This window comes from Linepithema humile, chromosome 2 (genome assembly GCF_040581485.1).
Source record: "Linepithema humile isolate Giens D197 chromosome 2, Lhum_UNIL_v1.0, whole genome shotgun sequence".
In the NCBI taxonomy this organism is placed as follows: domain Eukaryota; kingdom Metazoa; phylum Arthropoda; class Insecta; order Hymenoptera; family Formicidae; genus Linepithema; species Linepithema humile.
In genome coordinates, this window is record NC_090129.1 from 22,747,577 (window position 1) to 22,774,984 (window position 27,408).

At 33.2% G+C, this 27,408-nt stretch overlaps 5 protein-coding genes across 14 annotated transcripts in view; 4 read left to right on the top strand and 1 right to left on the bottom strand.

Annotated features, from left to right (window-relative positions):
* The first annotated feature begins 598 nt into the window (after window positions 1–598).
* Window positions 599–5,094, top strand: LOC105668898 (E3 ubiquitin-protein ligase TRAIP-like). 3 transcript variants are annotated; one of them, XM_067350304.1, is made up of 10 exons: window positions 599–1,070; window positions 1,259–1,549; window positions 1,661–1,762; window positions 1,850–1,972; window positions 2,053–2,320; window positions 2,414–2,554; window positions 2,646–2,786; window positions 2,880–3,164; window positions 3,256–3,369; window positions 3,461–5,094. In XM_067350304.1, the coding sequence occupies exons 1-10, from the start codon at window positions 958–960 to the stop codon at window positions 3,605–3,607; spliced, it is 1,725 nt and encodes a 574-aa protein (XP_067206405.1). In that variant the 5' UTR covers window positions 599–957; the 3' UTR covers window positions 3,608–5,094. The 3 variants fall into 3 exon arrangements, with proteins under 3 accessions (XP_067206405.1, XP_067206404.1, XP_067206406.1); XM_067350303.1 differs by having other exon boundaries at window positions 602–1,070; window positions 1,178–1,549; XM_067350305.1 differs by having other exon boundaries at window positions 603–1,070; window positions 1,270–1,549.
* A 482-nt stretch (window positions 5,095–5,576) lies between these two features.
* Window positions 5,577–8,230, top strand: LOC136998112 (E3 ubiquitin-protein ligase TRAIP-like). Of its 2 annotated transcripts, none has more exons than XM_067350317.1 (9): window positions 5,577–5,783; window positions 6,108–6,194; window positions 6,298–6,672; window positions 6,784–6,885; window positions 6,970–7,098; window positions 7,179–7,251; window positions 7,519–7,632; window positions 7,724–7,873; window positions 7,942–8,230. In XM_067350317.1, exons 1-9 carry the CDS (start codon window positions 5,671–5,673, stop codon window positions 7,975–7,977), a joined length of 1,179 nt encoding a protein of 392 aa, XP_067206418.1. In that variant the 5' UTR covers window positions 5,577–5,670; the 3' UTR covers window positions 7,978–8,230. The 2 variants fall into 2 exon arrangements, with proteins under 2 accessions (XP_067206418.1, XP_067206417.1); XM_067350316.1 differs by having other exon boundaries at window positions 5,579–5,783; window positions 7,179–7,422.
* A 3,461-nt stretch (window positions 8,231–11,691) lies between these two features.
* LOC105668855 (E3 ubiquitin-protein ligase TRAIP-like) lies at window positions 11,692–14,176 on the top strand. The gene is made up of 8 exons (XM_012361473.2): window positions 11,692–12,116; window positions 12,220–12,594; window positions 12,706–12,807; window positions 12,898–13,020; window positions 13,100–13,343; window positions 13,451–13,573; window positions 13,667–13,816; window positions 13,883–14,176. The coding sequence occupies exons 1-8, from the start codon at window positions 12,004–12,006 to the stop codon at window positions 14,108–14,110; spliced, it is 1,458 nt and encodes a 485-aa protein (XP_012216896.1). The 5' UTR covers window positions 11,692–12,003; the 3' UTR covers window positions 14,111–14,176.
* A 411-nt stretch (window positions 14,177–14,587) lies between these two features.
* Window positions 14,588–27,408, top strand: part of LOC105668862 (lachesin-like) — a 201,747-nt gene continuing 188,926 nt past the window's right edge. For 5 of the 7 annotated variants that reach the window (XR_001100181.2, XR_001100182.2, XR_001100183.2 and 2 more), the window contains exons 1-3: window positions 14,588–14,799; window positions 15,288–15,627; window positions 15,941–15,981. The gene's annotated coding sequence lies outside the window, so the exon portion shown is untranslated. Of the gene's footprint in view, window positions 14,800–15,179; window positions 15,628–15,932; window positions 15,982–27,408 lie in introns of those variants that run through there. The other 2 variants (XM_012361496.2, XM_067350326.1) reach the window with 2 other exon arrangements.
* Window positions 17,042–27,135, bottom strand: LOC105668864 (calcium and integrin-binding protein 1-like). Its single transcript, XM_012361503.2, has 5 exons — window positions 20,076–27,135; window positions 19,706–19,808; window positions 18,904–19,051; window positions 17,694–17,818; window positions 17,042–17,170 (listed from the first exon to the last, which is right to left on the bottom strand). Exons 1-5 carry the CDS (start codon window positions 20,162–20,164, stop codon window positions 17,060–17,062), a joined length of 576 nt encoding a protein of 191 aa, XP_012216926.1. The 5' UTR covers window positions 20,165–27,135; the 3' UTR covers window positions 17,042–17,059.

The following is a 27,408-nucleotide window of genomic DNA, read 5'->3' on the forward strand; positions in this document are numbered from 1 at the left end:
CCTTTTTTACTTGGGATCTTGTACCAACGTGACATCTTGTGTGACATGGCTTAACATGGCCGGTATTCATAGTCCGTTCTTATATTCAAGATCGTCTTAAGCACGAACTTATATTCGCTCTCTTCGTCAGACACAATCTATGTGTGACGAAGAGAGCGAATATAAGTCCGTGCTTAAGACAATCTTAAATATAAGAACGGATTATGGAAGGCGGTATTCATAGTCCGTTCTTATATTTAAAATCGTCTTAAGCACGGACTTATATTCGCTTTCTTCGTCACACATAGATTGTGTCTGACGAAGAGAGCGAATATAAGTTCGTGCTTAAGACGATCTTGAATATAAGAACGGACTATGAATACCGCCCTATGAATACCGGCCTATGACATCTTGATCACAGATTTTTTGATAAAATACAATGGTCGTGAAATCACCTTATATTCTTACACCGTGGTACCATGTGACCGTAGTCCCCGCTCTCCGAAAGCGGCTTCACCCCCCGCGGCTTACACTCCGTCTCCTTATTCCTATGTCTATGACTAAAACACTTCACTGCGTTCGCCGCGTCGCGCATGCGCGAAAAACCAAGTCAAATCTAACTACACTGGTCGTATATATTTCCATATTTCAATGTTCCACGTTGTAGTGGTTATTTCACGCCATTCCTCGTTAGTGATCGCAGGCAGTATAACCTATCACACTATTTTCACTGAACTTCGTTTTGTTTATATATATATATATATATATATATATATTTATTATTTCTGTTTTATAATGTCGACAAGAAACCCACAGTCTGTAATGTTCACTATAATATAACTAATTTCACCAAAATATAACTACAGCATCGTTACTGCGAAATTTGTAACGGTCATCTATTACGGTGTACATTTTCATTCATAATTATTGCATTAACTGGGTTTTCGCTGAAATTTCTGAGTGACAAAATAGTATAAAATGCATATACTGTGTGCGATCTGTACCGAGGATTTCCGATCGTTAGATGATGTTTCTAATACACCATGTGGTCACACTTTCCATTATGGCTGCTTATTAACATGGCTTGAAAGGTAATTTTCTTAATTGTAAAAAAAATTAATATTCTAAAATTACTTGAAAGTCCATCCATTATTTATACATGTGCAGGATCTAATCTTATTAAACATTGTTTTTATAGGTCAGAGACTTGTCCACAATGCCGCGAAAGCACAACAGAACATACGATACACAGAATATATTTAAATTTTTCTGATGACAGTAATCTTACAGATGTCTCATCTTTAGAGGATAAACTTAATGATATACTTTTCGAAGTAAAGTTGAAGGAGAATGTAATCAATAATCTTACAGAGAATAAAAAGCAATTAGAAAAACAGACGAGTGATTTAAGACAAGCATTAAAAAATGCTGAAATGGAATTAATCACCAAGCAAGCTGCAATTTATACTTTTCAAAGACAGATGGGGTTTTATAAACAGCAATGTGCACACCTAAGTACATATAAGAAAGGTTATAAAGAACTAAGGGAAAAAGTTAAAAATTTACAGAAGTATGCTTTTTTCTAAATTTATTTTGTTATAGATTTGAGAAATATGTATGTAATATTTATGGTCATATTTAATCATGCAGTTATTTATTATTAATTTTATACATCTTATAGTTTGCAAGTTATATTGGAGGGTTCTGAAAGCGAAATGGATGAAATATTATACAGAACAACTGATCGTACAGAGCTTTTAACATATATCAAAGTATTAAAAAGGTAAGTATTTATACACATATGCATTTGATATATATGGAATAATCATGATATAATTAGTACAACTATTTTAATTATTACATTTGCCAGAGAAATAACAACTCATTTTACCAAGAGAAAGCTGCTTCAATTAACGATTAAGTCCTTAAAGCACAAATTAATAGAATCTTACAAGAAGAGTGAAGTTTCAGAAGAAGAACATATTAAACGAAAGTAGGCAATGATTGAAATGTTTAAACTTAAATCATTATTTTTTTTAATCATCCTACATTATATTATTTTGATATTTTTAGGAAATTAGAAGGAAAATTAAATAGCTGTATAACTGAGAAGATATCGCTACAAAATCAATTTGTTGCGAATATGCAACGTGATTGTAATAACGTATCTGTAGAGAATGAAAACTATTTGAGAAGTAACTTTGAAAAATATGAGAAGGCGATAAGACAAGAGAAGAAAATCAATGCAAAATGTTTGAGACTTGAGCATGTTATAAAAAGGATAAGTTCAAATCATCTTCATCATCTTAAAAAGGATGATAGTTACATTATTATTGAACCAGTAAGTTAACTATATTGAATTAAACTAGTGGAATAAAATATTTTGTCTTAAATGTATCATTGTAATGTCTGAAATTAATATTCGTTATTATAGGAAAAGAATGATAAAAAGTCTATGAGACAAGAGGAGGAAATCAATGCCATTAATGAGAACAACTATTTGAGGCTTCAGAATCTTCTAAAATGGATAAATTCAAATCTTATAGAGGATGACAGTTGTATTAATACTGAGCTAGTAAGTAAACTATTGAATTAAACTAGTGGAATAAAAAATTTTGTCTTAAACATATCATTGTAACGTCTGAAATCAATATTTGTTATTATAGGATAAGAGTGATAAAAAGTCGATGAAACAAGAAGAGGAAATCAATGCCATTAAAGAAAATAATTGTTTGATGCTTAAAAGTCTTCTAAAATGGATAAATTCAAATCTTATAGAGGTTAATAGTTGTATTAATACTGAACCAGTAAGTATAAACTATTGAATTAAACTAGTGGAATAAAATATTTTGTCTCAAACATATCATTGTAACGTCTGAAATCAATATTTGTTATTATAGGATAATAATAATAAAAAGTCGATGAGACAAAAGGAGGAAATCAATGCCATTAAAAAAGATAACTATTTGATGCTTCAAAGAATTCTAAAATGGATAAAATTAAATCTTATGAAGTTTGATAGTTCTATTAATATTGAATTAGTGAGTAAATTATTGAACAAAAAGTCGATAAGACAAGAGGAGGAAATCAATGCCATTAAAGAGAATAACTATTTGAGGCTTCAGAATATTCTAAAATATATAACTGTAAGTCTTGGAATCGTTGACAGTTGTATTCATATTGAAGTAAGTAAACTATTGAATTAAACTAGTGGAATGAAATATTTTGTCTTAAACATATCACTGTAACGTCTAAAATCAATATTTGTTGTCATAGGATAACAACGATAAAAAGTGGATAACACAAGAGAAAATCAATGTCAGTAATGAGAACAAGCGTTTGAGGCTTGAGAACATTCTAAAAAGGATAAGTTCAAATAATATTGAACCAGTAAGTAAACTATTGAATTAACCTAGTTGTATAAAATATTTTGTCTTGTATATATCATTTTAACGTCTGAAATCAATATTTGTTGTCACAGGATAATAACGAGAATATTCCACATATAAACATGCAACTTTTTGAGAATTCTTTCTCATTCAGAGATTGCTATGATAGAATATTGAAAAGGACTTGTACCAATTTGAATACATCTCCAATACTTACGAAGAAGTTGAATTTAAATTAACTGAATCAAATAAGTTGCTCTACACTATATTATATGATATTGTTGGCAATTTTTTGATATTTGTTTTAGAAAATGGCGTGATCTTTGAGGCGCCATTTAAGGCTTGGTATGTTTCCTAATTCAAAGCTTGATTATTCTACTAGTTTGAGTTCGTACACCAAGAAAATTAAGATGGAAAATTAAGATGAGGAAATCGATTTAAAATTGTTTACAAACGTTTCTGCCTGACATCAGGCCTTCTTCAGTGTACAATATTACAAAGTAAAATTTGCTTACAATAATTACATAGAATAAAAGATGTGGAAGACGTATTAACAATCCTTTTCAACCAAATTGTTGTTTAGTAATAAAATAGTTAGGATTGTATTAATTTCATGATGATAAAGAACTCGTCCACGCAGAAGGAACGAGGTGGAAGAGTAAAGAACTGGTAGTCTTAGATCACTAAGATCTCAACGTCTAACATATTAAAACTACCAGTTCTTCACTCTTCCACCTCGTTCCTTCTGCGTGAACGAGTTCTTTATCATCATGAAATTAATACAATTCTAACTATTTTATTACTGAACAACAATTTGGTTGAAAAGGATTGTTAATACGTCTTGTACATCTTTTATTCTATGTAATTATTGCGAGCGAATTTTACTTTGTAATATTGTACACCGAAGAAGGCCTGATGTCAAGGTAGAAACGTTTATAAACAATTTTAAACGAATATATAATAATCTTTGCACGAAGAACTTGCATTGTGGCTCTTTACGCTCCTATTGATTTTATTTGATTTTGTCAATCACAGAGTCTTATACAGGGTGTCTGATAATTGCTGAATCACCTCTTGGGTGTAGGTAGAGCGGGTTAAATCGAATAGAAAAGTCTTCCATCGTTTTGCGATTTTCGCAATAATTAATGAGAAATTAATTAAAGAAGATCGGCCAAGTTTAGCTGTGTAAAGCTTAGGCAATTTTTGTATTATCAATAAATTGATTTTTTGTAAGATATGTCAGCTAATCAGCCGGATTTGAGGATGGGCGGACAGGGCGACCGCCCAGAGGCCCCCAAATTGGGGACTCTCACAAACAAAACTTGATTAAAAAGAAAATTTGATTAAAAAATCTATATATTTATATTTGATATATGTTTTGGAAATGTATCAAATATTTCTTAAATATATGCCATTGGTTTCCGGGTGATGACCGCGATATGCATTTTGGATGCCAGAGTTTCACAAACATTGTAGTTTGCATCATTAAATATATCTTAAATATTTGTTGTAATAATATTGAAATATATATTTTCAACTTTTTTAAATTCACGAATTTTTAAATGAGTTTTCAATGATTTTGATCTTTTACGAATTAAGGGTCCCCACTGATTCAGCCGCCCCGGAGCCCCCACTTCTTTAAATCCGGCTCTGCAGCTAATCATATTTTAATTTTTATGATGTAAAATTAATAATTTTTATATGAAATAAACTTTTTTAATAAGTATTTTCTGTGCATAATTTTAAAATGTATTATATATATATTTTTAATTTAGTGTGTGTGCTATTCAACAGACTCATTGAATATATCCAATAATTACATCTATTTGATTTTTTCTGTGGTTTCTATAACTTGATGATTAAATATATATTTTTTAGTTCTGTCTATATTTGCTTGTTACATAACAGTCATTTGATATGTGGGTTTTATCAATTATGTATATACTAAATAGTTAAACAAACAAATAATGAATACAATGAAAAAAAAGTAAATACATCAATAATTCTTTAAATACTTATTGTATTACCATATCCTGGTAAGAGTTGACAGTATATGATGAGAAATATACTGCACAGATGATGCTGCTATCCAAGATCTATAGAGAGAAGGTTACCTCAGTAAAACCGGTTGAGGGCGAGGGACGATGAAGTAAGGGGGGGAGCTAGAAACAGCTTGATGGCGAGAGCGATGAAGGAAGGGGGGAGCTAGAAACAGCTTGATGGCGAGGGGCGATGAAGGATGGGGAGAGCATGATGATCTCATCGACAAACAGTAGCTGTCTGAGATAGCTTCTGTTTGCCGATGAGATCATCATTGCCCCTCTTGCCGCTCGCCCCTCTCTGCATTTGCCCCTCTTGCCGATCGTCCCTCTGTGCATTTGCTCCTTTTGCCGCTCGTTCCTCTTTGCGCATCAGGTAACCTTCTCTCTATAGATCTTGGCTGCTACTTACATTTTTTATGGCGTCTGTGCGTTGACTGCTTTCCGCAACATGACCTACTACACCAGTTTTAAATTTGTGTTGTATATTTTAATTATTTCTGTTGTATAATTGCGACAAGAAACTCACAATCATATGATATTCATCAAAACATAACTAGAACATCGTGATTGCAAAATCTGCAACGGTCATCTATTACGCTGTACGTTTTCATTCATAATTACTGCATTATCTGGGTTTTCGTTGAAATTTCTGATTGATAAAATACTGTAAAATGAATATAATGTGTGTGATATGTAGGGAGAATTTCCGACCGTTCAATGATGTTTTTAATACACCATGTGGTCACACTTTCCATCATGACTGTTTATTGAAATGGCTTGAAAGGTAATTTTCTTAATTATCAAAGAAATTAATATTTTATTCTTGAAAGTTTATGCATTATTTATACACATGCAGAGTTTAATCTTATCAAACATTGTTTTTATAGGTCACAGAATTGTCCACAATGTCGTGAAAGAACAACAAAACATGAGATACACAGAATATATTTTAATTTTCCTAACAATGACAGCCTTGTGGAAGATGCCGCATATTTACAGAATAAACTTGATAACGTAACTTTTCACTCAACGTTAAAGGACAGTGCCATCAATAATCTTGTAGAGAGTAAACAAGAATTAGAAAAACAGACAAGTGATTTAAAACAAGAAGTAAAAAATGTTGAAAGGAAATTAAAGAGCAAGAAAGCTGCAATTCGTGCTCTTCAAAAACAGATCAAATTTTTTAAACAGCAATGTGCAGAGCTAGATGAATGTAGGAAAGATAATGATCAACTAAAGGAAAAAGTTGAGAATTTACAGAAGTATGCTTTTTTCTAAATTTATTTTGTTATAGATTTGAGAAATATGTATGTAATTTTTATGTTCATATTTAATCATGCAGTTATTTATTATTAATTTTTTACATCTTGAAGTTTGCAAGTTATATTGGAGGGTTCTGAAAGCGAAGTGGATGAAATAATAACCAGAACAACTGATTATACGAAGCTTGCAACATATATCAAAGTATTAAAAAGGTAAGTATTTATACACATATGCATTTGATATATATAGAATAATCATGATATAACTAGTACTATTTTAATTACTACATTTGTCAGAGAGAAAACAACTAATTGTATCAAGAGACAGCTGCTTCAATTAATTAATTTGATTAAGTCCGTAAAGCACAAATTAATGGAATCCTACAAGAAAAGTAAAGTTTTAGAAGAAGAACATATGAAACGAAAGTATGCAATGATTGAAATGTTTAAAATTAAATCATTATTTTTTTGAATCATCCTACATTATATCATTTTGATATTTTTAGGGAATTGGAAACACAATTAAATAGTTGTATAACTGAGAAGATATCGCTACAAAATCAACTTCTTGATAAACAAGCAAGTATGCATTGTGTCTGTAATAATGTATGTGTAGAGAATCAAAATTATTTGAGAAATAACTTTGAAAAGTATGAAAAGACTTTTGGCAAAAAGGATATAGTCGAAGCTATGAAGCTTCAGGACAGTCTAAATTCGAAAAAAGATAATAATTGCATTATTATTGAACCAGTAAGTAAACTATTAAAAAGCATTAAACTAGTTGAATAAAATATTTTGTCTTAAACATATCATTGTAATGTCTAAAATCAATATTTGTTGTCATAGGATAACAACGATAAAAAGTGGATAACACAAGAGAAAATCAATGTTAGTAAGGAGAACAAGCGTTTGAGACTTGAAAACATTCTAAAAAGGATAAGTTCAAATAATATTGAACTAGTAAGTAAACTATTGAATTAAACTAGTTGTATAAAATATTTTGTTTTATATATATCATTGTTACGTCTCAAATCAATATTTGTTGTTATAGGGTAGTAATGAAAATACTCCACAAAATATGAAATCGAAGGATTTTTTTTCATTGAGTGATTGTGGTAATGAAGCATTGAAAAGGACTTGTACCAATTTGAAAATATCTCCAATACTTGCGAAAAAGTCGAAATTTAGTCAACCAAATCAAGTAAGTTGTTTTACACTCTATATTATATGATATTGTTGGCACCTACAATTTTTTGATGTTTGTTTTAGAAAACTGTTTCAGAAAATTGCAATGGTATGACTTGATGGCTTTGGGGGACATTCAAGGGCTGATATATTTCCTATTCCAAAGCTTGGTCATTCTACTAGTTCAAGTTTGAGCTCGTACGTACAAAAAATTAAGATGGACAGGAAGATGAGAAAATTTAAACTTACAGGTGATAATCAGAAGCTTGGTGATATACTTCTGCTGGCTTGGCAAAACAGACAATAAAAATTATAATGTGTGTAAAGCTTAGGCAATTTTCGTATTATCAATAAATTGATTATTTGAAAAATATATGTCAGGTAACTTTATTTTAATTTTTATAATATAAAATTTAATAATTTTTATATGAAATTAGTTTTTTTAATAAATATTTTATATACATAATTATTAAAATGTATTATTTTTAATTCAGTGTGTGTGTGCTATTCAATAGGCACATTGAATATATCCAACAATTACATCTATTTGATTTTTTTCTGTAGTTTCTATAATAACTTGATGATTGAATATATATTTTTTAGTTCTGTCTATATTTGCTTATTACATAACAGTCATTTAATATGTGGGTCTTATCAATTATGTATATACAAAATCAGAGCTCGGCGTTAGTTGCACATTTCGGCTCGATTCTTGAGACGACGCTTCCCGCTCTCCCACTACCGCGCGGCCGCTGGTGGCCGAGCCGCCGATAGCCTTGACTCAGGAGCGTCTGTGTAACAAATAGGCTGATGATGAGCGGGCACCTTTCAGAAAATAAAATTTTCTTTGTTATAGAAATAATATTTATTTTCACTAATTATAATTAAATATCTTTATTACATTTATTATAATAATTTACCTAGACAATAATATATAATATTTAAAAAATAAAAATAATTAAAATAAATCAAATTAATAAAAAATTTAATTTTTTAATAAAAATTGTATGGTTTTTTAATTAGAAATCAATAGCTTTTTACATTATCCCTGAGATACTATTGTGAATGCGTTTTTTAAAAAGTGATTTCCTCAATAGGCCTATTTTACTAAAAAATAACAAAGATAATTTAATATCTATATAAATACGGCTTGGTAAAAAATTTTATATAGGGCTTAGATAATATTTTATATTTAAAATAACAAAAGAAAAACAAATAAAAAAATTAAATAAATTTAAAAACATAGAAATAGTTAATTTATAAAACATTTGTTGGATTTTTTTGGTCATTTGCATGATTTTATTAAGGACATCCACAGAAATAGAAGAACTAGTTTGCATCAAAGAGAATAATTATGCATTGCTCACAAAAAACGTCTTTCCGTTTTTATTAATTTTATTTTACAAAAAGAGTATTTGCATAAATATGTACCGAAGGCGTTTATTATCAATATTTGAATTACTTTTATGGTAAATTAAATTTGGTAATATAAATTTTAAAATATGAGGACAAAAAGAAATGTAATTGAATTAAAGTACTAAAATTAATTTACCATAAAAGTAATCAAGGTATTGAGAGATCTTTCCCTCCAGGCGGTTTTTCAAAATTCGTAAATTTTTGAAAAAATTTGGCGTGTTGGGGGTCACGGGGGCCACTATTTTTTGAAAAACCGTCGGAAGGGATTGAAAGATCTCTCGATACTCTGCCAATAAGGTCTTATGGTCCGATCTTCTATCTCGTATAGTTTCCGAGTTCTAAGCCCCGATAACAAAAAAAGAGCTATAACTCCGTAAATATTCGTTGTGCGCTATACGTTTATAGGACCAAAGTTGCTTGTCTCAACGAGACGCATCGACGTAGGTACTCAGTTTCAAACGAAAAATGGTGGCGATCCATAACATGCCAAATGTTTTCAAAAATTTACGAATTTCGAAAAACCGCCTGGATGGATTGAAAGATCTCTCTGTCAATAAGGTTCTATGGTCCGATCTTCTATCTCGTATAGTTTCCGAGTTCTAGGCCCCGATAACCAAATAATCGGCGACGAAAAAGAGCTATAACTCCGTAAATATTCGTTGTCCGCTATATGTTTATAAGACAACTATTTGTACGGGGTAAATTTTCAACCAAAGTGTGTTTCTCTGTAAACAAAGAAACGACAATTAAAGTTTACAATTACCGCTTCTCTATTCACACTACTTAATTTACTCTTAACTTTAATTATCCGTAAATTGCACGTGTGCTTTATTCCGTAATGACTATCTGTCTCTCTCCAACTGTGTGTCCGTGTCTATTTACAATCATCCTCGTGATCGTACATGTCGCTCTATCCAACGGTAATCAATCAGAAGACGCGCGGAGCATGAGAAGCGCGGCCAATTTGCATTAAAGAAAGTATACTTTCTTTACATGTTTATAGAACCAAAGTTGCTTTTCTCAACGAAACGCATCGACGTAGGTATTTGGTTTCAAACTTTTTCAAAAATTTACAAATTTAGAAAAACCGCCTGAAAGAATTGAAAGATCTCTCGATACCCTGCCAATAAGGTCCTATGGTCCGATCTTCTATCTCGTATAGTTTTCGAGTTCTAAGCCCCGATAACCAAATAATCGGCGACGAAAAAGAGCTATAACTCCGTAAATATTCGTTGTCCGCTATATGTTTATAGGACCAAAGTTGCTTTTCTCAACGAAACGCATCGATGTATGTACTCGATTTCAAACAAAAAATAGTGGCGACCCATAATTTCCAACAACCCAAATTTTTTCAAAAATTTACGAATTTCGAAAAACCACCTGGAGGGATTGAAAGATCTCTCGATACCCTGATTACTTTTATGATAAATTAATTTTAGTACTTTAATTCAATTACATTTCTTTTTGCTCTCATATTTTAAAATTTATATTACCAAATTTAATTTACCATAAAAGTAATTCGAATAATGATAATAAACGCCTTCGGTACATTTATGCAAATACTCTTTTTGTAAAATAAAATTAATAAAAACGGAAAGACGTTCTTTTGTGAGCAATGTATAATTATTCTTTTTGGTGCAAACTAGTTCTTCTATTTCTGTGGATGTTCTTAATAAAATCATGCAAATGACCAAAAAAATCCAACAAATGTTTTATAAATTAACTATTTCTATGTTTTTAAATTTATTTAATTTTTTTATTTGTTTTTCTTTTGTTATTTTAAATATAAAATATTATCTAAGCCCTATATAAAATTTTTTACCAAGCCGTATTTATATAGATATTAAATTATCTTTGTTATTTTTTAGTAAAATAGGCCTATTGAGGAAATCACTTTTTAAAAAACGCATTCACAATAGTATCTCAGGGATAATGTAAAAAGCTATTGATTTCTAATTAAAAAACCATACAATTTTTATTAAAAAATTAAATTTTTTATTAATTTGATTTATTTTAATTATTTTTATTTTTTAAATATTATATATTATTGTCTAGGTAAATTATTATAATAAATGTAATAAAGATATTTAATTATAATTAGTGAAAATAAATATTATTTCTATAACAAAGAAAATTTTATTTTCTGAAAGGTGCCCGCTCATCATCAGCCTATTTGTTACACAGACGCTCCTGAGTCAAGGCTATCGGCGGCTCGGCCGCCAGCGGCCGCGCGGTAGTGGGAGAGCGGGAAGCGTCGTCTCAAGAATCGAGTCGAAATGTGCAACTATATATATATATAACGCCTAGCTCTATACTAAATAATTAAACTAACAAATAATGAATACAATAAAAAAAAAAAAATATATCAATAATTTTTTAAATACTTATTGTATTACCATATCCTGATAAGAGTTGACAGTACATGATGATGAGAAATATACTGCACAGATGATGCTGCTATCTACATTTTTTATGGCGTCTGTACGTTGACTGCTTTCCGCAACATAACCTGCTACACCAGTTTTAAATTTGTGTTGTTGTATATTTTAATTATTTCTGTTTTATAATTGCGACAAGAAACTCACAATCATATGATATTCACCAAAACATAACTAGAACATCGTGATTGCGAAATCTGCAACGGTAGTCTATTACGCTGTACATTTTCATTCATAATTACTGCATTATCTGGGTTTTCGCTGAAATTTCTGATTGATAAAATACTGTAAAATGAATATAGTGTGTGTGATATGTAGTGATTTACTGGTACCGTCCGATGATATTTTTAATACACCATGTGGTCACATTTTCCACTTTACATGCTTATTACAATGGCTTGAAAGGTAATTTTCTTAATTATTAAAGAAATTAATATTCTATTTTTGAAAGTTCATGCATTATTTATACACATGCAGAGTTTAATCTTATCAAACATTGTTTTTATAGGTCACAGACTTGTCCACAATGTCGTGAAAGAACAACAAAACATAAGATACATAGAATATATTTTAATTTTCCCAACAATGACAGTTTTGTGGAAGATGCCACATCTTTACAGAATAAACTTGATAACGTAACTTTTCAATTAAAGTTGAAGGACAATGTAATCAATAATCTTACAGAGAATAAACAAGAATTAGAAAAACAGACAAGTGGTTTAAGACAAGAAGTAAAAAATGTTGAAAGGGAATTAAAGAGCAAGGATGCTGCAATTCGTGCTCTTCAAACACAGATCAAATTTTTTAAACAGCAATGTGCAGAGCTAGATGAATGTAGGAAAGATTATGAACAACTAAAGGAAAAAGTTGAGAATTTACAGAAGTATGCTTTTTTCTAAATATATTTTGTTATAGATTTGAGAAATATGTATGTAATTTTTATGTTCATATTTAATCATGCAGTTATTTATTATTAATTTTATACATCTTATAGTTTGCAAGTTATATTGGAGGGATCTGAAAGCGAAGTGGATGAAATAATAGCCAGAACACCTGATCATACCAAGCTTGTAACATATATTGGAGTATTAAAAAGGTATATATTCATATACATTACATGTATTTGATATACATGGAATAATCATGATATAATTAGTACAATTATTTTAATTACTACATTTACCAGAGAGACAACAGTTAATTTTAACAAGAGGAGGAAGCTTGAATTAAGGATTAGGTCCTTAGAGCAAAAATTAATGGAATCTAATAGGAAGTGCAAAGTTTTAGAAGAAGAACATATGAAACAAAAGTATGCAATGATTGAGATGTTTAAAACTAAATCATTGTTTATTAAATTATTCTATATTATATCATTTTGATATTTTTAGGGAATTGGAAACACAATTAAATATCTGCATAACTGAGAAGATATCGCTACAAAATCAACTTCTTGATAAACAAGCAAATATGCATTGTGTTTGTAATAATATATGTGTAGAGAATCAAAATTATTTGAGAAGTAACTTTGAAAAGTATGGAAAGACTTTTGGCAAAGAGGATATAGTTAAAGCTATAAAGCTTCAGGACAGTCTAAATTCGAAAAAAGATAATAATTGCATTATTATTGAACCAGTAAGTAAACTATTAAAAAGCATTAAACTAGTTAAAATAAAATATTTTGTCTTAAACATATTATTGTGTGTGTGTGTAACGTCTGAAATCAATATTTGTTGTTATAGGATAATAATGATAAAAAATCAAGACAAGAGGACGAGAGTAACGAGTGTTTGAGGCTAGGGGATAGTCTAAAAAGAATAAGTTCAGATCTTAAAAAAGATGATAATTGTATTATTATGAAACCCGTAAGTGAATTATTGATTTAAACTAGTTGAATAAAATATTTTGTCTTAAACATATATCATTGTCACGTCTGAAATTAATATTTGTTGTTATAGGGTAGTAATGAAAATACTCCACAAAATATGAAATCAAAGGGTTTTTTTTCATTGAGTGATTGTGGTAATGGAGCATTGAAAAGGACTTATACCAATTTAAAAATACCTCCAATACTTGCGAAAAAGTCGAAATTTAGTCAACCAAATCAAGTAAGTTGTTTTACACTCTACATTATATGATATTGTTGGTGCCTACAATTTTGATGTTTGTTTTAGAAAACTGTTTTAGAAAATTGCAATGGTATGACTTTTGATGGCTTTGGGGGACATTCAAGGGCTGATATATTTCCTATTCCAAAGCTTGGTCATTCTACTAGTTCGAGTTTGAGCTCGTACGCACAGAAAATTAAGATGGACAGGAAGATGAGAAAATCGAAACTTGATACAGGTGATAATCAGAAGCTTAGTGATATACTTCTGCCGGCTTGTCAAAACAGACAATAAAAATTATAATGTGTATAAAGCTTAAGCAATTTTTATATTATGAATAAATTGATTATTTGAAAAATATATGTCGGGTAACTGTATTTTAATTTTTATGATGTAAAATTTAATAATTTTTATATGAAATTTACTTTTTTAATAAATATTTTATATACATTGGTAATAAAATGTATTATTTTTAATTCAGTGTGTGTGCTATTCAATAGCCACTTTGAATATATCCAACAATTACATCATTTTGATTTTTTCTATTGTTTCCATTATAACTTAATGATTGAATATATATTCTTTGATCTATCTTTGCTTATTACATAACAATCATTTAATATGACAGGCTTATCAATTATGTATACATGTATGCTGACAGATGGTGCACGTAGTGTTGAAAGTTTTGATCTGCTTTATCTTAGATCGATATCATTGCTACGCGTGCCATCTTCCGGCCCATTATGATAATTATTAGTATGCAATTTTGGCTTAAAATGCAATGTGTTAACGGTCCGTAAGTAATTGCGTATTTTCCGTGTTTTCTACGTTAAAAGTGTATAACGAGTACGAATTTTTGTCAAGAATGTCGATCAAAGTGACGGGCGATTGTCGGAATGTATTGTTGTTGCCACGGGTGTTCGTGATTTATGAGTGACGATGCTATGTCGATCGTTTGGCGGGAGGATTGTAGATTTAAACAGGTTACGTTTCCAGAAAGTACAAATTTTGGTGCCATGGTCACGCGTAAATGATCCTTATATTTGGTCAAGAGCAACGACCGTTATATTTATTTTGCGATTTGTCACGAATGCAGTATGCTAGCGAGCGAGTACAGAAATTCTGATGTAGATATGATTTGATACGCCGTGTTACTTTTCATTAGACGTAGTTTGCCGAAAATTTAACTTGTCGAAGTTGAATCGGGTAAAACCATAGACATAGGAATAAGGAGACAGAGCATAAAATCTTACTTTAAGCGAGGGGAGTGAAGCCAGTTCCGCGGTGCGGGGAATAGCAGTCACGTGATATTTTGGTGCCACATTGGCATTAGTTGTAGCATAAATGTGGCACCAAATAACCATGTGACCGTAGTCCCCGCTCCCCAAAAGCGGCTTCACCCCCCGCGGCTTACACTCCGTCTCCTTATTCCTATGTCTATGGGTAAAACACGATTGATCATTGTGTGCAGGTCTAAATTTGACAATGGCTGTGTGATTGTCGTTTGTCGCTCGTTATCGAGCGTTGCTCACTCCGAGTACGTATAATGGCTACAACACCATGAATGTATTGCAACAAGAAGTGTTTAATTTATATCATGTCACGGTAAGACAAATTTGTGACTTTCGTGTATAGTACGGATTGACTTTTGTTTGGTAGTCTGTATAATTAACAATAAGTACAGTTTCTCCAAATTCATCAATTATCCAATGGAGCTGATTCGAAGGAGAAGCTGAAGCAGGAGCAGATCCAAGAGCAGCTGATCCAAGTAGAATCTGCAGCAAGTGAAATAAATCGCAATATCCAATCTAGTGAGTACAATTATTTATTCATTATTTAAACATGTATACAATTGTATACGTACACAATATGAAATTTATATTTATTTAATTTGTATAACAAATCTATTAAATATTTATTAAACTTTTTAAATATATATTTACTTTGCAAGTTAATAAAACATGATAAATGTTATAATATGAGAAATAATCAAGTTTGGAATTTTGATTTTATTGCACATAATTGTTTTAATCAAACTAGAAATAAATATATGCAATAATTAAAATTGTATCAAATGCATACAATAATTTATATTAACTATGAGACATATATTTATGTTTTTAGGTACAGGGTTAGCAATGTAATTAGCTAGGATACAATAATTGGTAAGTGAATTCATTCATTATACTTGCATAACAACATAACACACTGATATCATTTACTACTTTCTTATTTGCCAATATTTACTACATGTACAATTACTAAAGATTACTTTTTGGTAATTTTTTATAAAAATTATAAGCCATATAATATTTAATTACTTAAATAATACTTAGTTGTTGCTCAATTTATAATTTATTGTTTAAATTGTGACAGAGAATTTAAATTACTTTTCTTTTGATGAAGTCAGCATAAATTATAAATTATTTTATTTGCTTTTATAAATTGTTTATTATTGGCAAAATAGAAATATATATTATTAGATTTAATATATTGTATTAGAGTTGTTTTGGTCAATTTTTATGACTTGGTGCATGTTGATTTTATTGTAAAGAGTGCAAATGTTTGCTAGAATCATTTTTATCCCTTTAACTTTCGCATTCGACGCTAACAGGTATCAGCGCTTTTCAGGTAAGATTGTATCCTATTTCTCAGAGTACCCGCAGTATTACGTCAAGTACAAGGTACTACCCGTCTTGCCTTTCACATACGGCGAAAGACCGTCGCTATATTTTCTCAAGCTTTCACTCTCAGAGCGATTTACAGTCGCTCGAGTTGCATCGCTTACAAGCGCTAACTGTTGCATGTTGAATCAAGTTACGTCAGAATGGGGTTAAAAAGCTTCTTTGAAAAAAGGGATAGAAATAGTTAGTGATGAGTAAAGTTAATAAAGTTAATAAAATATGATAAAAGTTAAAATATAAAGAATGATCAAGTTTGGAATTTTGATCAAACATGATAATATATTTTAATCATGGCTAATTTAACAGTAATGCAGCAGCATATTCATGTAATAATATATGTGTATGATGTAAACATTAATGAAATTTAATTTAATCCTAAAACTATGATAACAATTTTTAAAATAAAGTGCAGATGTAAAGTTAAAAAGTTAATTAAATTTAATAAATATGTGCAGAAATTTTTATTTTGGATTCTTTATGTAATTAAGAATTTTTATTATAGAAAGATATTGAAAAATATTGCCTAGAAAAATCAGAATCGAATATTTTATTAACTTTATTAAATTTTGAATTGGAATGTATGTGCAAATTCTGGCATTCTAGAGAGGATATGTACGAATTCTTGTAGAACAATGCTACCCGTTCCATCAATGTCCATTTCACGTAGTATCTGAAAGGGAAAACATATTTATTGAATAATCTATTGATCTATTGATCTATCGATAATCGTAAATTATTACATTATAATCGATGTCTGTTGCAATCCTGCAAAAAATAGGTTAGTTAAAAGGAATTTATAAGAATTCTATTACTGAAACTGAAAAAGATATAAAATTGTATTACAAAATTTATATTACATTTATGAATATTATTGCAAATTGAAAAGGTCTAATTCTAATATTTAAGGATAAAAATAATTTTGTTTTCTTCACTCAAAGAAAAAGAATAATAATTCAACGATTTTAAAAAAGCAGTTCCCAGTCTCGAAGACTGCAAGTACAATTTCACGGAATTAATTTCTCCTCATAGAAGACAGTTCCTTTCAATTCGCCTATTTTCTGCTGCGGAACCAACAACGACCGGAAATTTGCTGCAACAGAAAGCGGCCTCGGCTTTTGGCAAAAGGATTAATCGCTTCCCGATTTCATCCTTTGTAGCCGCGTCGAGGACGCACTGTAGGAATGTATACGGACCGTTCGCGCTATGTCCTCCGCGTGTTTCCGATCGATTCGAAACTGTCCGTTCTCGTCAGAGCCTGTCAATCTCTGTACTGTCTCGATCAGATCATCGAGACAGACTTGATTATTGCCGTCCAAATCTAAAAACAAAGGCAATCAACGCAACTACTGTTTATGAACAGCTAAAATAAGTATGCATATGAATGTGTGATGCTGATCAACAAATTTGGTATGCCATGAAAGATAGAATCAAGATGAAATTGGCAAATGGAAACAAACAATATATTGCAATTTGTGTAATGGAAAACACAATATTTTTTGGCACTTTTGGAATAAACACGGAATATTTTAAAATTACATTATTTCCGAAATTTTCGGAACGAAAAACCAAACATTACAATTCCATCAATATACAATTAGTGTTACATCATATGATTTATTTCTTCTTAAATTGCACGTGTCACGCTATGCTATATCAAAATAGGCGACGTTTATTGCAACGTTGAAAAGATAAATTTAAATTTTAAATAACAGAAACTATTTGGAACATATCTCTTGGACTCGATTAAAAATCGCGCAACTCTCTCTGTTGACACTTAGTTCTACATAACATTCCAATTTATCTGAATCGCAATCGTATCGGCAGATTGCTGTGAGTCTATTTTCACAGCAATTGACACGGCCCCGGTTAACGAAATCAACTGCCAGCCAGATTGCCATTGTGCGAGTGTTTGATTTGCTTCAATAAATTATGTCAAGTCAAATTAATTCAAAAATTAAGAAGCACGACAAATTTTTTAAATACTTCTCATCAATAATAATATTTCAGCATTATATTTTACATTATATTTTTCTATATTATGTTTTCGCGTGTTGATCGTAATTCATTGTCAGTGTAAAAATATGAGTCTTCGAATACTGCAGTCTAACTACAGTAAAACTGTCTTTGAATTTGCATAATTTGACTTGCGTTTTGGTGGAGGTGTTTACTGCATTTTGACAAAATATGTATATTTCCAAAAACTGTGTGACAGTAGGACATTATTTTTCAGCAAGCAACAGAAGAGTTTTGTAGTAGTATTTTTGGTAACTGAGGTATTGTTCGCGGGTATATGTGCAATGAGTGTGTAGGATGGCGGACGGTAAATATTTACTAGGACAAAAGTTAGAGTCCCGCGTGCACAAAAGCCTGTGGATGTAGATCCAATTGCGTCTACGAGCTTACCGAAAATTTCAAAAGCCCATGCAGCGCGAACGCCCTGAGGACAATTCACGGAGAACGCCGAGCAGAGATCGAGGATGTCCTCGAAGCTCAAATGTCCGTCTCGCTTTGACGAAAACACCCGGTATATAGAGTCGCGAAATGGATTGCACTGAAAATATCACGCGCTTTATATTTTGCGATCCCTTACCTTTTTTTTAAAAAGAAACGAATTGCGTAAATAAATAGAAACGATGAAATCATCCTTCTTTGTCATCGTCCATTTAAAAACCTTTGATTTTCTTTCTCTCTTTTCTGTGAGAGAAATATAGTAAAGAAACATTTTGCAATATTTAGAATATTCCAGAATTATTCACTTGAATTTTTTACAAGTCGATTTTAAATCAGTCTACAATTAAAATAATTTAAATTAAATTTCAATTAATAATGTTGATTAAGACTGACAACTTTGAAATAGCATGTACAATGTCTAAAGAAGACAATTTGTTTCATTCATTGTATCGCTCTTAATCATCGTTTCTTGTAAAGAAATTTTTAGCTTGTAGGAAAAAATGCTAGCAGCTTACCATCACTGCTTAAGAAGGATTTATTGCTGCGCGATGTGAACAATATTTAGAGCTAATGGAAATTCATTGTTATGTACTGTGATAATTCAGTACCGACACGATCTTTTATTAGAACTTTAAACGTTTTTCAAAATAATTTTAATACATTTGTTATTTGTACGGTGTTACTTAAATATTTAAAAAAATACTGAAATATATTTTATGTCAAAGTATTAAATAATATCAAATTTAAAACTTACACGAATTTGCGGAAGAATTGTGTCAATTTGCTGTAGAGAAAAACGATAATGAAGATCTTTTTGAAGAATGCTTGGTTCCAAATTGTTGAGCAATCTATAAATCCTGCAGATTGTAAATTAAATTAGAATAAACTTTATTATTGGCACATAAATCACAATATAGATATATATTTTTTATGAAAGATAGGTAATACAAAAATTACTAAAAAGTTCTGAAAACGGTTGTAGCTTTTTGAAAAAAAAAAAAACATTTGACGTAAAAGTTAATGAAATTCTCGATATTTGATATATGTAATTTTCGATGTATTTTTTCAATTGCTTGCTGACGTATTTTTCATTGATTTATTCGAGATTAAATTCTTGCACTCACTGACGAATTTCACTCTTGTTCAAATACGTCAGCTCGACGTATTCGTCGAGAGCCTCTTCCGAAATAGCGTTGGAATCCGAATTTCCCATGGTTACACTTTTGACTTATTTCATCTACATGCGATACAGCACCGCTGACCTAAGTGACAGTTATCGCATTAGCGATAACGCACGTTATCTTTTCAATATGCGACTATAAAAAAAGTCGATATCGGTATTATCAATTTTACACGGGTTTACTTAACTGTTTAACAACGATAGCGTTTATCTACATTGTAACATAAACTTAACAAATGTTATCACAATCACAAAATATCGATAGAACTTTACAACAGATTGATAAACGTTATTTATTCTGGAACTAAATTTAAAATAACAATTTAGTTATATTTTATATTTCTTAGATTTAATCTTAGCTAAATACGTTTTCGTTAGAAAATATTCGCGTAGGTGGATCTTTCAATCAAATTTTGCCACAACAAGATTATTTTCAAATTCGTCAGGGAATATTTTCCAGCGACGATGAGACAACCTCTATAAGAAAACACGCTCGCCATTTGTTGAACGTAGCCGCGCGTTGCACGTTAAGTGTATTAATCATTCCCGCTCGTTGGCCACTGAAATAATAATCCGCGGACGATCAATTTCGCGACGGCGTTTTAATTAGTTGTTTAACCAGCCGCCTGCATGGCTCCGAGTTTATTACCTCGTCTTGAGACAAATGCATATTCACGACGCGCGTAAATAAGGACGCAGACGGAGATTTATATCTATATATTCAAGGTACGCGTCCGTGCTCATCCGAGGAAGAGACCGCTTAGAATTAAGCGGCACGATGCCGCGCGCAAACGCTTAAACCGATTACACGTGGAACGCGCGGAATTTCGCGTGCGAGCTTTAATTAGATCGTCAGCGCGGCGGGTGAGCGCGATCGTTGATTGGAAAACGCACGGGGATCGCGCGATTTGCGCGCTCGTCGAGCGAGCGAAGCATTCGCGGTGGAGTGTGTATAAATGCGGCGCGAAGCCGATTTTCTCCGCGAGCCGTGAAATCGCGCCCACTATTAGAGCTCGATTAACATCGCGGATGATATCGAAGATGCGTGACTTAACTGAATTGCATATTATAGATGTCTAACTCCTGACGCAACTATCTTGAATAATCCAAGAATTATGTGCCTGTAGAATACTCACATACACTTATATAAATCCTATATATATATATCTTACATAAATCAAAATATTGAGATTGTGAGATTTTCAATCTCAGCTATTTATGCAATAATGGAAATAAATATTACTGGATAAGCATTATCGATAATAAGGAATATTCCGAAGTTACTTGTGCTCGTTTGCAATAGTTCTGCATAGAAAATTTTTAAGTATTGAGGAATGTCGGCCGCATTATCATACTAACACCATCGTAAAACAGCATTATTAATTGTCAAACACCAAATCAAATGACGATTAACTGTGGCCACATGCGTGACAATGTCATTCGCGGCATGATTTTCGGCGTACAGTGATACACTGATTGCACAGTATCGCGCCAAGTGCGGACCGAATATCGGGAGGACAATCGTTTCTCTTGCGCTATAAAACAATTAGCCGGCTCATCTGCTACGCGAATCATCGCGTTAATATGATCCACACGGAGTCAACGATTTCTCCCTCGCATCAAGCACAATACGTAATCCAGTGTATCGGTCACACGGATTTCGCCGCGAAAGTTGGTCGCTCGATCAGTGCATTCACGCCAGGACGCCGACGTCGGAATCACGTGCGTATCGCGTCGCCCATACGTAATCGGGCATTGCGTCGCGTCATATCACATTCACCCTCTAAGTATACTCGCTCTATCATTCATCTTGTCATTTTTATTAGACATCCCCTGCTATACGCTTGACAAGCAGGTTTTCCGCCGCGATAGTCTCAGAAACAGAAAAGTGTAGAGTGAAGAAAATGCATTTGCAGAAAAACTTCTCATATTTGCAATGTCTCCATTTGACTTTTTGATACTTGTATTTTACTTTTTGTAAAAAATTATTATTTTTTATTATAAGTATAGCAAGATAGAGAAAGAAATGTGAGAAAAAAATTAACAATTATGTAAAATTCAACAGCACGCACATTTTTAATTGGATTTTTAATTTTTATCTAAATGTTTCCATTTGCAAAATTAAAGAAAATATTGCGAAACAAGCATTTTAATCCACACAAGTGCGAAAAATACTAATGCAACAGATTTTCGACTAAATTTACTTAATTTTCCGCAGAATCGATCGTTAAGTAGAAAATATACATGTGCATTACGACAACCTAATACATATATTAAAATAGCCATCGAATACGTACAACAACCTAATACATACATTAAAACAACAAATCCCTGTCTATTCGGGTAACATCCGCTTCCACGACCTCGTGTGTTCCAATCAACCGCGTGCGTCCGGAGCAACATTATCAATCTAAACGTGAAACGCGCGTAAATAAAGTCCGACCGCGGTCGAAAATGTCAGCGGGACAGCCGGCGGAAGTGCATCGTGTTGCAAAACTTTGTTTTACAAACTCGAGTCCGTTTTGTGTCGACGGGCCTCTCGCGCGAGAGCGTCGGAGGCTGGGGGAACAACGGCGAAGAGGCGCGCCGGCAGTGGCATTATTGCGCAATTAACGAGGGGCAAAACGCGCTGTAACGAGGGGGTGAGCCCCGCGAAAACCGGCCAATAATTATTACACGACTTCGCGAAGCGGTTATTGTCCCAATTCGACTGACATGGGGACGGGCAGTATGAGAGAGAGAGAGAGAGAGAGTGAGAGAGAGAGAGAGAGAAGAGGGATTGGACGGTGGGTCGGGGGAAGGGGAGGGCAGTCGCTTTGCGGATAATAGCTGCGCTCGAGAGGTCATGTGAGCCTGACGTTCCAGCATGTCAACAGCAACTATGCATCATCGGATGTCTGCCGCACGTAAACGCCTGTCTCCTCTCGCCCCCCGCGCGCCGTTTGCCCCCTCTGTGGGCCGTTTCTGCTCCAACTCGGTGGCCCTTCCGGTGACCGCCGATCTGCCCCCTCCCACTATCGTGATCCGTGATCAGATATACGGGCTCATTCATTATAATAAGCAGCGACGGTCAAATGAACCCTTGTTAACCGTGAAATATCGATTCCTCCCCCGTCCAGGTGCAAGGATTCCGATGAACCGTGCGATCGGCGCTGTTCATCATCGTACTGATGATGTCTAATTCACGAGAGACCTCGATTTTTCTCTGGTCTTGCGAAATGAGGCGTCAGTAATCCGCAGGATCATTTAACGTCTCCGTTTTTTTTTTACGCCGCGGCAATTTTACGTCCACTCCACTAGACCGTGTAAATCCCGGGCGCAGTCTATGCGTCACGCGGAAATAGACACCCGGGTCGGGTGGCGAGCCGTAGATTGCCTCCCGGGTTGCTCTTGACACTACATCGTCGTCGTAATAACAATTCATTTTCGGCAGCGGCATGATTTCCCCGGGAACGTGACCGCACTGCACACGTTGCTCAAGGGCGAGTGGTAATGGTGGCGTTAGAACGGACAGGGCGGTGGGGACGTGGGACTAACGTGCGGTTACTCGTGTGCCGTGCTACGAAATTACTTTAAATTATGGAAAATGGCCGTGGGAGAGAGAAAGAGGGAGATTGGGAAGTGTGGCACGTTTGCTGGTCGGCAGCACCCTCGGCGAAAGGAGGAATAGGGGAAAAAAAAGTTAATGCTCTTTCCTTCTTATACTCGCTTTTCCATTTTGCCTTTTTCCCTCTTTTCCGCGAGGTTCTTCGTCTGTTCCATCGTATACGTTCTTTACCATTTCTTCTTTCTTGCCTGAGATTTCTCACTCTTGCGCTTTCTTGTTCTTTTCATTTTCATCATCCTTACATCTTTGACCTCGCTGTCTTTTTCTTCCTCTTTTCACTTCGGAGCTTTGTTTCTTGTTTTTCTGCTTCTGCGAGCTTTATCTCTTACCTACGTTTGTACTTTTATTTTACTCTTCTTTTCATTCTTGTTTATTGCCTCACTCTGTATTTTTATACTCGTTTTACCTTCTCTTTTGTTTTAATTCTTGCTTATTACCACTGGAATAATTATGCTAGAGTATTTATCATAATACAGCTTTAATGAAAAATATTACAGCAAAGTGATCATATCTTTATATATGCAATTTATGAAATTTAATATTAAAAATTGTCTGTCTATTCTTCATTTATAATAACTAGATTAACAGTCGTTGTAACTTTATTTATAACGACTAGTTTAACAATTTATTAAACATACTTAATTTTTTTAATAAAAAGCACTACTTGTGTTTGATTTATTTTCGTAATTTTATGTATTTTCATAATCTGAGTGTAGCTTCATAATTCCTTCTTTTCTGCATCACTTTAATTTTTGTAGCACGCTTTAATTTGTCTGGAAACTACTTGCTAAATTGAATGAATTTCTCTCAACCTCTCTCTCTCTCTCCCTCTCTTCCCTCTTGGTTCCGACTCGCGTAGTTACCTCTCTATATATGGTATACGTGTGTGCACCCCCGCGCGAAGTGCAACCCCCGAACCGGCTGCATATCTCCACGCCAGGAATTGGAGTGGATGGCGAACGTGGGTACAATAGTTCGCATTGTATTGGATCCAGCCGAGTGATAGGCCCCTCTCACTCTCCTATTCCTCCTCCTCCTTCTGCTCTTCTCTCTCCCCTTCCTTCTCTTTCTCTCTCTCTCTCTCTCTCTCTCTCTCTCTCTCTCTCTGTCTCTCTGTCTCTCTGCCTGCCTCACACCTCATCTTTCTCAACCCCTACGTATTCGCCCTCCTATCGTATCTCATTTTCTGAAGGCCCGGCGCGAGCGCGTATTGTGTCGTGTGCTATGCCCAAATCTCTCTATCTATCGCCATTGCGGCCAACTGCGTCGCCTCTGCCGTTTTGTGCCCTTTCAGTCGTGCTTCGGTTTAAGTGCAGCATGCATCGCGGACCAATGCTCGAATGCATTTCTTAAGGGAGACCGACTCCTATCACGTTCTTTCATCGCCCTTGACAATCGATGGTTGTTACAAATATCGTAGAATTTTCTCTCGTAAAATGTCAAACTCGATTTTTGTCGTAGGAGAAAAGAGAGAAAGATTATATAAAACAATTTGTATTTTTTTAATTAATTGTTTATAAACTTGAACAATTTTTTTTATTATAGATTCGAAGAATTATCTGTTATTACGAAAATTCTTTTCATAAAGTTGAGATCTGTCTTGAATTTATTCTTATCTCAATGTTGATAATAATATTCAGTAGCGCAATGATATATAACTCGAGACGCGTTTGAAAGTATGAGATGGCTAAATACCGATGATGCACCTGCCAGGAATATTCATTTGTACTGATTAACGTCGCGAACAACATGTCAAGCGTGTGCGGCGCGAATCCGGGCCATTGTGAATATCTGAATATCCGCGAGGCACGCGAATTCCCATATCTGATTGCGCGCGGATAGACTCGGATCTCATTTCCTGAGTACATCCAAGTATTTCATATATGTGCATGGGTGCACCCGAGGGCGAATGCTTCTCCCGTGTAAATGCGTTGCTATTTAATATTTTGTTATATTGCGATAAGTAAAATTAGCTTCATAATGACACGATTTCTGTCTAAATTCGATAGTTTTATAGATAATAAACGATAAACAAAGTGATAATTGCTGCAGTAAGAGAGATGACTATTAAATCTATAAATCTATAAATAAAGTAATATTTATACAAGATGTAAATTTGTAGAAAAATTATGATTATTATTTTGAGAAGTATTTCCAATAAACAAATTAATCAAATACTTTATTTTCCAAAATTTGCAAATGCAATATAGTAGAACCGCGCTGTTTAAATGAAATAATAATTCATCTAAGAGTAATCGCCAGCGGCGCTTTCAAAAATTTTTCTTGTAATCGATAATTTGTTGCTGTTCTCGACTACTGGTGAAGCACTTCTCGTCTAAATATACGGATTTCACTAATCGGACTCGCGCGCATATATTACAGTGATCTCAATAACGGCACGCGCGTAGATAATTTGCTGCATTAGTATCGTACACTGTGTACAGGTCGATTTCATATAATTAGGCACATGATCGGACGCGGCAAACTGGTGATTATGGATTATTCGTTCGGCGCGCAATGACACGCAAACATGAGTATCCCAAATTATGGAGTGTGGAGAGACAAGCTAAATTATAACATTTTACAATGCATTTTTTATTTTACTATAGAGATAATTATGCATGAAAAAAATTGCAATTTGTAGGCTATATATATGGTGATTACAATTACTTTTCGTTTTTTATTATGTAAAATTATTTTTATGTTTTTAATTATAATTATTCTTAAATTATTAACTATTCAGCAGTAACGTACGTATAGAATAAAAAAAATGTTTATTTAATCTTCGAATTGTCCTAGAATTGTTTCTGAATCTATCGATTGGATCGAAATAGAGAGAGACCGCTGCCGACTCCACGATATAGCGGCGAATGAAATTTCGCAAAGAGAGAAAGTTCCCGAAAAATAGAATTACCGCGAAACCGTGTTCTCGTCGGGAAGAGGATAGGGAATTAAACGGCCTTCGAACGCGGCCCAAATAATTGATGCACGTCAATTAGATTTGTCAGGCCAATCGTCGTAATTAAATCAACAGGAACGCGAGGCATGAACATGTACACATAACTGTCGACGGTTACATATGTGCATGCATGCACACACCTGCCTTTGCGCATGGCTACCTATATATCCGGACCATATTCGAGAGAGTCCGCGGTGTGAAATTTAAATTTCTCCAATACCGGACACCGATAATCCCGTTGATTCGTCGAAATCGCCGGCAATTCATGCCGCACTTTTCCGGTAACAGTTAACTATTCAGTTAAATGACGCAGCCATTACGATCAATTATCGTTCACTGCTCGCATTTAGAATAGGTAACGAGCGAGTATCGGATAATCTTTTTTCGTAATCAACTTGTTTCTGTTAAGAAAGTTCCGTGAAGAATTTTGCGTACAGAGTTGCACGGGGAACTAAATTTTCACAAAATATACATTAATCTAATGTATTTCTACTATCCGAAAAGTTATGAGAAGGCTGAAATAACGTTTTCAATCAAATAATAAAAAATTAAGATTGGCGATTTAGTGCCGAAAAGTTTTAAGACGATATTGTGATCAGCTTCTATATCATTTATTTAGACAATCTATGATGTTATAAATATTTTCCAAATTATAGAACAGAGATTAAATATGAAACACACGAGATTGATGAGGAATTTGAAAGTATTGTG